Below are 12,517 nucleotides of genomic sequence, written 5' to 3' on the forward strand. Positions count from 1 at the left end.
ATTACTAGATTTGCATTTTTTCAAATGCCTATTTGTAGTGTAAATAAAGATGATAAAGCAGATTGAATGTTTTGCACTAGTAATTATCTTTCATTTGTGATAAATAAACTTAATTTCTTTCTCACATAAAGGATTGCACATTCTAAAATGCAGAGGAAAACCTTGTACCAAGAAACAGCCAATACCTGGAATTGCTGTGTAATACCATGTAGCATTTCTGGGATAATGTAATCTTTTAATGCAGCAGATTTCGAATACACTATTTACTTTTCTTTTTTATTACACATCAGATTCTTTCCTGCTTCAACTTAAATATTAACTTCCAGGAGACTTTGACTTTGTGCATTAAGTATTTCTTGTGATTGTTTATCCCTTCATTATTACAGTTCTTGTCACTGAACTTGTTTGAAAATTCTGATAGTGTAAACTTTCAATGATAAAACCACTTTTTTTTTCTTTTGTTTCTAAGCTCAGGAGTTTGGTGTTTTAACTTCTGAGAATGAATAAAATAAGTAGATATGAGAAATGCTTTATCAATTTGGATTTTTTAGATTTATTGTAATATCTCTGATTTGAAAACTGGTCAGTTTACTGTGGATAATTTAAATACAGGATTCTAATGTAGCATCCAGTCTAATCCCTTTGGCTGTTTGAATGATGATGGTTTGTCTGTGCCATTCATGTGCCTGAACATTTTCAGTCAGCCCAGCTGCAGCAAACAGCAGCTTTCCCTTGTTGTGTGACATGTTCCATAATCTGGCCACCATCTTCATACACTGGTAATAAAATATAACCCAAACCAATGCTTATTTATGGGTTTATCTAAATTTCTTCCAAATGGGCTTGCCTGTGTCATAGTACAGGTAACATTTGTAGAAATCCTAGTAAAGGATGTGCCATAAGGGGGAGTTTAGGATGGAATTCCTGTTTCTCATGGGGTTTTACTGACCCCATGTAGCTTCTTTTAATGTGAAAGTGTCTATTGTGTAGAATTACACTTCTAGAACTTTGTGGGAGTTTAGTCAATTCATGAAACTGAGGACTTTGTCTAATTCTAAAACATCCTTCTCTATTTGTAGTATGTGAAAAGAATTTAAAGCTTTTTCATCAGCAATTTTGTATAACATTTTGTCTTTAGAACTGAAGGAAATGGATGAGCCTAATGATTCTCCTTGATATTTAGCCATGAATATTTTTTTTACAACTAACCAGTTCTAGTCTCTGAGGTTTAGTGCTGTTTCAAACTCTGTCAGAAGCAGGATTATAAAATATGACTGCGATGTTCAAACATCAATATTTCTACCTTACAAATAAAAAAACTCCTTGTAAATTTTCAATCTCATAAACAGAGTTTGTATTCTGAAAGAGAATCTGCCCTCCCATTTTCTTGTGACAGGTAGAAAAATAAGTTTTCAAGGTCAGAATATCCCAATAGAGTTTAGGTGCTGGGATTTTTTTTTTTCTGTTTTCTGAATAAGTATGTGCCATTTTTATATAATAATTTCTCTTACTGTCAAAAATTTTGTCTTGAGGTAAAGTAGCTTAAGCTTAATTTCTACTAAATCAGTATTTTTCTTTTTCTCTAGACACATTTCCCATTTCATGCATAAAGTACCTTTTCCATCCCCTCAGAGGCCAAGAATTCTAGTGCAGGTAAGTGTAATTTTCTTTAATAACTGTGTCTAAGGTGAAGATAAAACAGGCTAATAAATGGAAAATATAATTTTTGTGCTCAGATTGGTTTTGTTCAGGATTTTTTTCCTAAATTCCTATACGTAATGTGAGAAATCTGTAAAAATTCTGTTTCTAGTTTAGATAATTACTTTAATGAGTTATTACAAGAAGCTCTTTAGTGAGCTTAGAAACTAAATTTTTTTTTGGAGCATATGGAAATTAATGAGAGACTACTCCAAGTCAAGCATCTGGTCTGACTTTTGCAATAGCTTTTGAACTGTTTTCTTCTTGCTACTGTAGGAAGGCTGAGTGTAAAATAAATAACCAAAACTCAAACCAGATGTGAAAGGTGCATCCATGACTGCCCCTCTTCCCAAAGGGCTTTGTGCTCTCAGTGAGAACTGCAAGAGCCACACCCAGTAACAGCCCCTTTATCAAACCTGGCCCTTGCTCTGTGCTACCTGCAGGGCTGTGTGGGAGGGAAATCATCACAGGAATTGCTACTTGCTCTTTTATTTCTCAGCCCTGTTGGGAGCAGAGAAAAAAAATCCTGCTCTCGAGGACTTCTGAAGTGTCATTAAATCTTTTTATTTCCTCCTAAAGAGGTGAAATAGGTAGAGTTGTGTTAAAATTTTTATTGCAGGGAAGAGAGAGCTCTGTTCAATCATAGTATTCTGCCAATTGTGGGTTTTAATTCAGTAGTTACAAAATGATGCTATTCTCTGTTATGACTTGTAGAACATAAAATATGGAGAGCCTGGTGCAGTTCTGAGCCTTAATTGTGTGGCCCATATGGAAGTGAAATCTTTTAGAGCAAATACAATCCTGGGTTATGTTTTTATGGCGTGTGCTGAATATTGAAGATCCTCTTTAGTGTGTTCTAAAGGAATGATATTTATTACTGTTACTGGGAAGGGATTGGGAACAGTTACACTGAAACTGTATCTGCCACTTCTGTCCCTTTTCTTATGATTTTAAAGCAATTCAATTCAAACCCTAGCATTTTCACTTCTTATTTTAAGGGTTTCTTTATTCATATTCAATAAAATATTTGTTCTAGGAGGCACTAAACACCTATTTACGGAGATAGTAATTAAATTCAGATAAAAACATTTAACGTTTTTGGCCTGCCTGAAATTTTAGGGAATTTTGTCAAAGTATGTATAGATTTATATCCTGGAACGAAGTCTGAAGATTTAGGTCTAAGTGATGTGAAAATTATATCTGTTATACCTTATTTTCAAAATGTTTTGTGCATTAAATTAGTACAGCTTTGGGAGCTCATAGTACAGACAGTGAAAACACAGCTTTTGCAGTAGGCAGTGGTAATTGAGAGCTGTGAATAAATTCTTCCTTCCAGCTGCTCCCAGAGATTTCAGTTGTGTTTGAAACTGCACAGAATAAAATTACAGGTGATTTGTACCTTAGACTTTTCCTCAGAATAACTGTGGGAAATGCCTGCATTGAAAATGGCAAACTTTCAGGATTCCATTTCTCTCTGAAGCCTGCTAATTGCAAATGTGGTAGTCTTTTGCTAAGCAATTAAACTTTTAAGTCTCAAAGAAATGATAGCCATTAGTAAAATGCTCTGGAATGTTCCTGTTTGCCAGCTTCCAGCTGCCAGTGTTGATGGGCTCCTTGTGACCTGAGATCTGCTGGACTCTGTCCTACATCCCCTCATGGCACAGAGGTTGTTGTGCTAATGCATCACAACCTGCAAACTTCAAGAGCATGTGGAGTAATGTTTCTCCCTCTGGGGACTGGGGGTAATAAGTGCCCCTTCTGCCTGAGGGAGATGTGCCCCTTGAATAGATGCTTAATTGTGTTTATGTGCTTCTGCTGAAGCACAAAGTCAGAGGACATCAGGCTGATGCTTCCTTACAGAGGGTGGTTTATGAAGGTTTGCCTCAGGCTGAAAAAAGGAATCCTCTGAATTCTGAACAAACTAATGGTGCTGGTGGTCCCAAGGTGACTTATAGTTGGCAAATCCAGGCTGTGGTGTGGCCAGCCACATTTGTCAGGGCAGTGGATGTGAGACGTGCAGGGGGAACAGCATTGCAGACTCTCCTTAATTCCCTGTGCTCGGGGAGTCTCCAGGCACAGCATTAGGGGACTTTGTGTTTCTAAGTCATCAGTCTTGTCTTCTGGCTTCTGCTCACCTGCAGTGGGTCAGAGGTGACACACACTCAGACCTGAAATGCTGCTAGAAGTGCTCAGTTGTAGGAGTTGCTGTGGCTGAGTTCCTACTGCTTTTATACAACAGAAAATGCAGGCAGGATTAAGCCAGCTGGTATCTTGTTAGCCTGGATTTACCATGGCTGAAAACATCAGATGAACTTTGATAAACTGATTATCTGTTGCTGTTCTTGTACTTACCTGAGTCTTCCTGTCCGTGCTGAATATGTGAATGACTTGCATGATGCCGTGTCACTGTAAGAGAGAAATGTGATTTAATAGGATCTTCTTGCATCTTCAACTAATGCAAATTTTAAAGATTCTATCAGAGCTGAGCAGTTTCTACCAGCCAAGAGCCTCAGTCTCATCTCTTCTGAAGAAAATATGGCTTTACATTATGACCTGCCATCTCTCCCCTTTATGAATTTTTATCCCTCTCTTTACCCCTAAATCCAGAAAGAATTCTCCTGGAAGCTGTATATGAACTATGGGTTCTCACAGCTCTTAAAGTACAGAAGGCTTCATTTTTCAGCAGTTAATATATTCAAATTTTTGCAGCATTAGCTAGTTTAAAGTCGTCTTTATGAATATGCAACGTATTCAGCCCTGGCCAAGAAAGGAAGATCATGCTTTGCCCAGTTTTTACTAAAAGATCCTGATGCATATCATTGCACAGCACTTCTTAGAGTGATACATGACTGGAGTGTACAAGATCCATCTTCATTTGAATTATTTTTAAGTGTTCTTTGTTACAGTTGTGTAATTTCTAATAAATATTTCCAGAATTCAGAATAAAATGCATGTATTTTAAAATCTTTCCCCAGCTATCTCCACACGATAACCTGATTCTTAGCCAGCCTGTGTCATCACCGCTCCCACTGAGGCAAGTAGCAGTATCTTGTTAATTGTGGGGTGTATTCTGATATGTGTTATGGAAAAGATTTGGTATTTTGAGTTTCAGTTGTGTAATTGTACACACTTAATTATCAGTGTATTTGGGGGCTGGGGGTTAAAATCATTTTAGTAGTTCTTGAGGAAGAGTGTAGATTATTAGATCCCCTTTCTAGGAGTTGATCCCTGGGCTTCCAAGATAGCTCAGGTTTTTGTTTTGGAAGGGAGTTGAAGGAGTTCTGTTACTGTCTTCACTTCCATGTCTCAGTGCAGGAGACTGATTAAAGAAACAGATGTTGTCTCCCTGTAAATTGCTTCTCCAAAAGAAAAATTGTTATGCCTCCTGTGTCCTGAAAATAGTCTAGAGTGAGTCAAGTCTCAGGGAATCATGGTTACTGTTGGGAAATAACCATTCCTCACTGGACAGTGAAGTGTGCCAAGTATTCTACCAAGTAATCTTCTCTAAAAGAAAGATTTGCAGATTTCCATTTATTTTATTATTGAACATTTCTTTTTTTTACTGTCCCTTGTAACTCACCGGTGTTTGTCCTTTAACAGTGGTGGCAAGTTTTCTACACTACTTCAGAATTTAGGACCTGAAAATGCAGTAACTCTGCTGGTGTTTGCTGTGACAGAACATAAAATCCTCATCCACTCACTGCGACCTTCTGTCCTCACAAGTGTGACAGAGGCTTTGGTCTCTGTAAGTACCAGCTTTTAGTCATGCACCTGTAAAAGGACTGAAAGAATGCTTCTGAGATAAAACCTGGATTTGGTGTTTGTGCTGTTAAACTTAAAGGTTACTTAAAAATAAGAATTAAAATAAAGATTACTAGAGAGAAAAATTACTGTTGTAATGATAACCTATGAAGATAGAAGATGAACTGTTGTTGATTCTTTGTGTAAATATTGTAAGTAAGTGTTTGATCATCGCAGTGCATTAAATAAGAGTTCTTGATTTTTCCCAACTAGCACTGTATCCATTCCTCTGGAATTTTAAATGCATGATTTTCCCTGCCTGTCATCACTAAGCATTGTTTGCTGCTTCCACTGTGTGCAGTCTGATTCTGAAGAGATTTTTTTCCTACAAATTGAATTCTAGAGAAATTAGTGCAGTTTTTAATTAATAATCTACATCTAGCTTCTCAGTAATATCAGTAATATAAATAATCTGCCATGTTAAATAGTTTTGAAGTCAGTGAAGTGGGGTTTATTCTTGCACAGGCTGTATTGCACATGGTTAACCTGTGTTTTTGTCTCTGCATGTTTTCCAAGATGATATTTCCGTTCCACTGGCCTTGCCCATATATTCCTCTGTGTCCCTTGGCACTGGCAGATGTGCTGAGTGCCCCGTGCCCCTTCATTGTGGGAATTGATTCCAGATACTTTGATCTCTACGACCCCCCACCCGATGTCAGCTGTGTTGACCTGGACACCAACACAATTTCTCAGTAAGTTCTTATCAACAGTTTTTCTTCTCTGATAATTTTTTTTCTGCTTCCTTTTTTTTCAAAAGCACAAACTGGCTTTTTGGCAAAACTTGGAGGGGTATTTTAGTTTTTCTTTCTATTTCTTTTCCTTCTTGTCCGTGCCAGTTTTTAGAGCATGTAATTAATTACCAAAGTAATTAGAGCTCAGAACATGGCATGAGTGGTGGTTGCTGGTGCAGTAACAGGTGCTTAATACCATTAATCCATCTCTGGTGAGTTGTAACTGGATTGATTTCAGTGCTGAAGAGTGTGGCAGTGTAATCATCACCCTGAAATATGGGGCATTGGTTGGATGGCTCTGATCAGATCTCCACACAGTAAATCAAATTTGACTTTGTTACTTGCTTTACAATCCTTCTCAGTCCAGTTTTAATGGAGTGAAACCTTTCTCTGGTGGGATGGAACATCCTCTGAACACATTCCAGTGTATGCTTATATTTTTTTTTTCCTTTCCAGAACTGGAGACAAGAAAGCTATTGCATGGAAGATCTTACCAAAGAAACCTTGTAAAAATCTGATGAACACTTTAAATACTTTATATCAGCAACTGGCAGAATGTGAGTGGGAAAGTACATAGTAAGCTTTACACTGAGCACAGTGTGTCACAAAAGCAGATAAATGTAGCAAATTAAATATGTTCCAAAATTATCAGTTTCACTAAACATTTATTTTTGCAGAATGGGAAAATCTGTGCTCTGAATTCAGAGGTTAGAAACTATGTGGGGACTTGTGAGACAGAGGAAACTTAACATGTATGTATGAAGGCAGCATTTAATAGATATACTTTCTATTAATGTTAGCCTCATTAAAAAAAAAAAAAACAAAAAACCAAAAAAGCAGAGTTTCTATGAAAAAGGAGCTGGAAAGCAAAGCAAAGAGTAAGCCAGGACCTAATAAAGACCTTTTTTTAAATCTTCAAAGTCTGCTCGGTTTTGGCAATTGAAATTGGAATAACTTTGACACTGAAGCTAATATACCTCACCTAAAAAATTAAAATGGAAATAACAAGTGTTTTAAACATTAGGGGTTTAAATGAAAGGCACAATTACTGGAGGTCTCTAAGTGAAAATTGGTTGTCGATAGAATCCTCAAATATTGCAGAGCTGTCCACAATGGCTCTCTGTTACTGCAGTAATTCCTGTGCTGACCAGGCTAGTGCATCCTGCTTTTGGTATTATCCACAGATACATGATGGACAGAAGGTCAAGCTGAATCCATTGTCTCACATCCTGATTGGATTTGGGTATTTTTTAACCTATTTCAAATGTAATGGAGTTCAGTAATCTCTGAATCTAGGAAGATGAAGAGAATATTTTTGGCCAATATTGAGGGAGGGGAAGAAAAGTAAAACACTATATATAATGTTGTTTTGTTCACAGTGCAACAGCGACCGAGAGAAGATGCGTTCATGGAATTGGCAATGAATGATTATGATTTTAATTCTGGGAAGAAATTACATCTGTTAGATTTGGAGATCCAGGAAGCATTTCTCTGTTTCATGGCTTCAATCCTGAAAGGTTACAGGTCTTATCTCAGGCCAATAACAGAGGCACCCTCTGAAACAGCCACGGATGCAAGTTCTCTCTTTGAACTACAAGGTGAAAAGTTATAAACTTGTTTTGTGTGTATTTATTTATAATTTTTATTCTCTTTTATCTACAGAATGAAAACATTTGCATGTTAGTGTTGTAAATGATGGGGGAAATGTAAGTGCAGACAAAATTGCACGGTAGTGGCAAAAATTGAAGGATGTAAGCAGAACCTACACTGACTCTGGTGAGGGTTTTTCCATTCTGGGCATTTTAACAATGCTGCTGATGGCACTTTGCAGGGTTCCTGAAGAGCAGAGACCGTTCCCATCAGAAGTTCTACACCCTGATGACCAAAACCCAGATGTTCATTCGCTTCATTGAGGAATGTTCTTTTGTCAGTGACAAGGATGCCAGCCTTGCCTTCTTTGATGACTGTGTGGATAAAGTAAGCAAGTCTTGGTGTGCATAGAGTGTTTAGCTTCTGCTGTTGTCTGCCTTATCTGATAAAGTACAACCAGAATGTATTTGAAATGCAAATTTGTTTTTGCTTTTACTTTCCTCTTTTCTCATCTCTTTAGCTTCCATTTACTTTATTTTTTTTTTTTTTTTTGGTGGGGCTTCATTCCATTTTTTGCTTCAAATTCTTGGATGTAAGCAAAACATTAGGAGAACAAATTAGAGGTGCTAATTTTTACTGGTATGTAAACTTCTGAACTGCTGGCCTGTTGTAAGAAGTGCAAGAAGGAAGACTGGACTGAAACCCAGAGTCTTACATCCCTATTTCTAGGAATATTTTAAGAAATTCCACACCTCATTGTCATCTTATTGGCTACCTGTACCACTCTGGGGCACTGCTGTTTAAGCAGGGTGTATTTGTCTGGGATTCCCTGTAAAGTAGGTCACCTGCTGTTTGTTCCATGGGAATTAATACTGAAGACTGATAACTGCTATTTACGGTTCCTATTGATGACTCTTTTTTTCCATGGAAGAGCAGAAGAGCTAAAAGGAGCTGTTTTGAAAAGATGTCTGAAGACAGTGAAGTTTGAGAGAAATATAAAAGCATGGTATAATGATATTTAATGCTCTTTATAGCTTTTGCTATTCTCAGTATTTTAGTAGTAACAGTTTTCAAAACTCTGCTTCCCAGTTCTATAGCATGACTTGCAGGTATTCATGGCTTGTAAATTGAATTAATTACAAACGTTTCTGTAATGTTGAGTCAATCCCATGGCTCTGTTAGAAGTCTTTCAACATGTAGTGTTTGCTTTGCCATGTGCCAGTTTGTGCATGGAACAGGAGCTCTCCTAGACAGAAATAGATCCCAGTGATTGAACTGCTGAGCAGCACTTGGTTTCCTCTGTGCTGCAGTTTAGTTTTCTGGCTGATGTTAAAAAGGATGTTTATTCAGAATGCAATGACTGTGTAAGTGTCAAATTCGATCTGTTGCATTTCATTTTATAGAATGGTTTATGAGGGTGCTGAAGTTGATGCCCTAAAGTAAAGTTATCTTGTGTGGGAACTCGGAGATCTCTTTCAATAAAAGTCATGCTTAGGTTGCTGATGTCACTGTGAGACTGCACATAATCTGTGGAGCTGTTGGAGCTTTCACCTTTTAGAAAAGGTTAAGTAGCCATTTATACAGCTGGAACAGAGACTTGTCTGTTCTAGTGCCAGGTATTTGGCTGCTTGATGCCCTGGACAGCTTCTTTCCACTATAAAAAATGCTCATGACAGTTTGGTGAGAACAAATTTTCCAGAATGCACGTACGCTTCTCCAACTTCCATTACTGGCAGTGAGGATTTTATTCAGGTTTATTAATGGGCAGCTGCTTCTGTGCCAGGGATAACAGTGGGCAAACTGAGGCACTGGAATTGCAATGCTTTTAGGATTTGCCATGACTTTAGAATTGCTTGTGAGATTGGTTATTCACTGACATGAGGGAGCAGGTTCCTGTGTAGGATTTCTTTGCACAATGATATATTTGCCTCATCTCTTTCCTGCTTCTCCTCCCTGATTTCTCCTGATTTCTGACACTGTTCTTACCAGTAACATACAGAGTCAAAATATGGAAGTATACCAAGGACTGCTGTACCAACTGGAGCTGTAGCCAGGACCAGAGATCAGAATTGACTTGTTCCACTAAAGCAAATATTTATATTTTAATCTTTTATTAGGTGAGCCAGTATCTGACAGCATTTTGAGAGTGTGATGTCATGAGTTGAAAGGTGATACAGTGCTTCCTTCTGGCTAGTTACAGACTACTGGCTTGAGACAAGTTTTATGTACTGTGAAATTAGTTATCTATAAAACATCAACTAAGCCCTGCCTTGAATAATTTGTGAGAATAGTTTAGGATGAAGAGTAATCTCTTCTGTGTTATTTGGTACTAGACAGCAGCAGCAGATTGAAATTGATTACCCATTTTGTCAACTGAAAGATAAAGTGTAATTGTCTCACAAGTTTCCATTTTTCCAGGAATTCAAAAATTACCTCAATTTGACACAGATTTAAGCTACTGGCTTTATTATATTTCACTGGTAAAACTTGTAGCTGTGAGATTTTTACATCCTTAGAAGTATTTAAATTGCAAGTAAGGTTTCGTTTACTGCTGCTTCTCAGGAGCCATATGTTCTTGCTACTTGGCTGGTTCAATTTGCTAATGCTTTCCATCTGTCTCATGCAGCAAAATGTGTAATTAAGGACACCTCTTTGTATGTTTATCAAATTTTAAATATTCAAGAATCTTACCGAAACTACTTGATATATTTGCACCTCACTGGAGGGAGAGAACTGTGGAATATGCTTCTTTTTATACATTAACTCTCCGTTGCCAAACTCTTAAGGCGTAAAAAACGTGCATTTTTGGGTTCCATAGGTTGTTTATTCATTTCTTTGAAGTGTTCTACCATTTGGCTGTCATTTGGTTGCCATTTAAACCATTTAAGTAATTTAAATTAGAAAAACAAAGCTATGCCTGTCTCCCTTTAACTTCAGTGAGGTCACACATTTATGTTCCATTCTGTTGGAGTGCATGTGAATTTCTGCAGTCTCTGCAAACTATCAAGACATTAAGTGCTGTGTAAGTGACTGCACTTGTGGATGGTGCTGGTAGTACCTTCTGCATGCATTAGACAACTTGATAAAGCTTGGTATTGTTTTCTGTGGTTAAAGAGGGGGAAAATAGCTCTTATTTTCGTATTTAAAAATACAGTTCATGTTACTGCTGCAGTTGGGAGCATAGTTCTAGAAATGGTTGTGTTCAGAAGGATTAATCTCTACATACTACTTAAAATATTTACCTGAAAACAGATAGTTTGGACTATACTATTAAACAACGGCTGTTGGGTTGAGGTGAAGTTCACAAAACCAGTGCAACACTTATTATTGTCATTATAACTTTGCCAGGTGTCCTTGCATTTTAAGATGCTGTTCTTTGAAGCTGATGCAGATTCTGTGCTGTTGATCATCCAGCTGTTAACAGCAGCAAATACAATGCCCCTGGTAACTACTTCTTCTTTTCACTTCCTCCTCCAGGTAGATATGGACAAAACTGGGGAAACACGACTTATAGAGCTGGATGAGTCCTACAAGAGTGAGCACACAGTTTTCATAACGCCCCCTGAGATCCCTCATCTGCCAAACGGGGAGGAGCACCCTCTACAATACAGGTAACCTAAGGACACAGCAGGATGCCAGCCAAAATCCTAACAGCTGCCCTTGCAGAGTTTCATTTCTAGGTTCTTGTGAGAGTCAGGAAGTACAGATTCTTCCTGCCCCTTGTTGTTCAAGTGAAAGGTTTGTGTGAAATGGCTGTCGTGCAGTTCTTTTGAAGTTTTAATTTTGTGTGTGTGCATACAGAAGCAATAGTATTTAATAAAGCTGGTAGTGAGCACATTATATTGTCCTGACTGTTGGAACCTTTTAAGGAAAGGTTTAAATGAGTTGACCCATTCTATTGTCGTGCTGCTGTTACTGATAATGATACAAACTGCAGGTACTCTGTGGAAAGAGAGTACATGTGAAAGAAGCACTGAAAATTAGTGTTACTAATTTAGTAATTATGTCAGATAGTTTCTTCATTAATTCTGAGAAATGTTTTTATACTTAATCTGATTTAATCTTTTAGATAGTTTGATATTGTTCCTATTGATTTTCAGAAACCTCAGTCACGTGATGCTCACTGGGGACTAAGCCACACAGATTATTTTCTTTTATTAACTAGAATCAATACTAATGCATTTGACACATTAATTAAAGAAAATGCTATGACAGTAAATACTTTTATCAATTTAAGTTGCTTACCTGAATAACAGGTTGAGACTGTTTGTGCATGCATATGAGCCCGTGCTGAGGGATTAGTGAATCACTTTGTCAAGGATGTTGTTAAAGGTTTACTTGTGTGTTTGTTTCCTGGGAAGCCTCTGGTGCAAGTGTGTAGTTGATTTCCTTTGCTCTTATGTGCCATGTCTGCTTTGGAGCTGACCTACCAGAACTGACACATTTCTCTTACAGCTATAATGGATTTCCAGTGTTAAAGCTAGAATTGTTTGAACGACCTGAAGGCTTTCTCACAGCACCAAATAACAAACTGTCCTCAAAAGCCAGTAGCCCCAACAGCCCATCGCCAATGTTCAGAAGAACTAAACAGGTACTTGCTGGTGTTCTTGGAGTGTGAGGTGCTTTAGAAGGGGACAGCTTGGGTTTGGCTGTAAAGCCTGACTGGCAGTGGCTGCAGCCTGATGGTTCTTCAGTTC

The 12,517-nt window shown here is 37.7% G+C and overlaps 1 protein-coding gene across 1 annotated transcript in view; it reads left to right on the forward strand.

Moving 5' to 3' along the window:
- DENND4A (DENN domain containing 4A) overlaps positions 1 to 12,517 on the forward strand; it is a 48,664-nt gene that overhangs the window by 18,411 nt on the left and 17,736 nt on the right. The window contains exons 8-16 of the mRNA XM_066328211.1: positions 1,587 to 1,653; positions 4,674 to 4,732; positions 5,299 to 5,443; positions 6,016 to 6,191; positions 6,687 to 6,787; positions 7,610 to 7,828; positions 8,062 to 8,207; positions 11,298 to 11,431; positions 12,276 to 12,411. Coding sequence (XP_066184308.1) covers positions 1,587 to 1,653; positions 4,674 to 4,732; positions 5,299 to 5,443; positions 6,016 to 6,191; positions 6,687 to 6,787; positions 7,610 to 7,828; positions 8,062 to 8,207; positions 11,298 to 11,431; positions 12,276 to 12,411 — 1,183 coding nt within the window. The remainder of the gene's footprint in view (positions 1 to 1,586; positions 1,654 to 4,673; positions 4,733 to 5,298; positions 5,444 to 6,015; positions 6,192 to 6,686; positions 6,788 to 7,609; positions 7,829 to 8,061; positions 8,208 to 11,297; positions 11,432 to 12,275; positions 12,412 to 12,517) is intronic.

Source organism: Sylvia atricapilla, chromosome 13 (genome assembly GCF_009819655.1).
Source record: "Sylvia atricapilla isolate bSylAtr1 chromosome 13, bSylAtr1.pri, whole genome shotgun sequence".
Lineage (NCBI taxonomy): Eukaryota > Metazoa > Chordata > Aves > Passeriformes > Sylviidae > Sylvia > Sylvia atricapilla.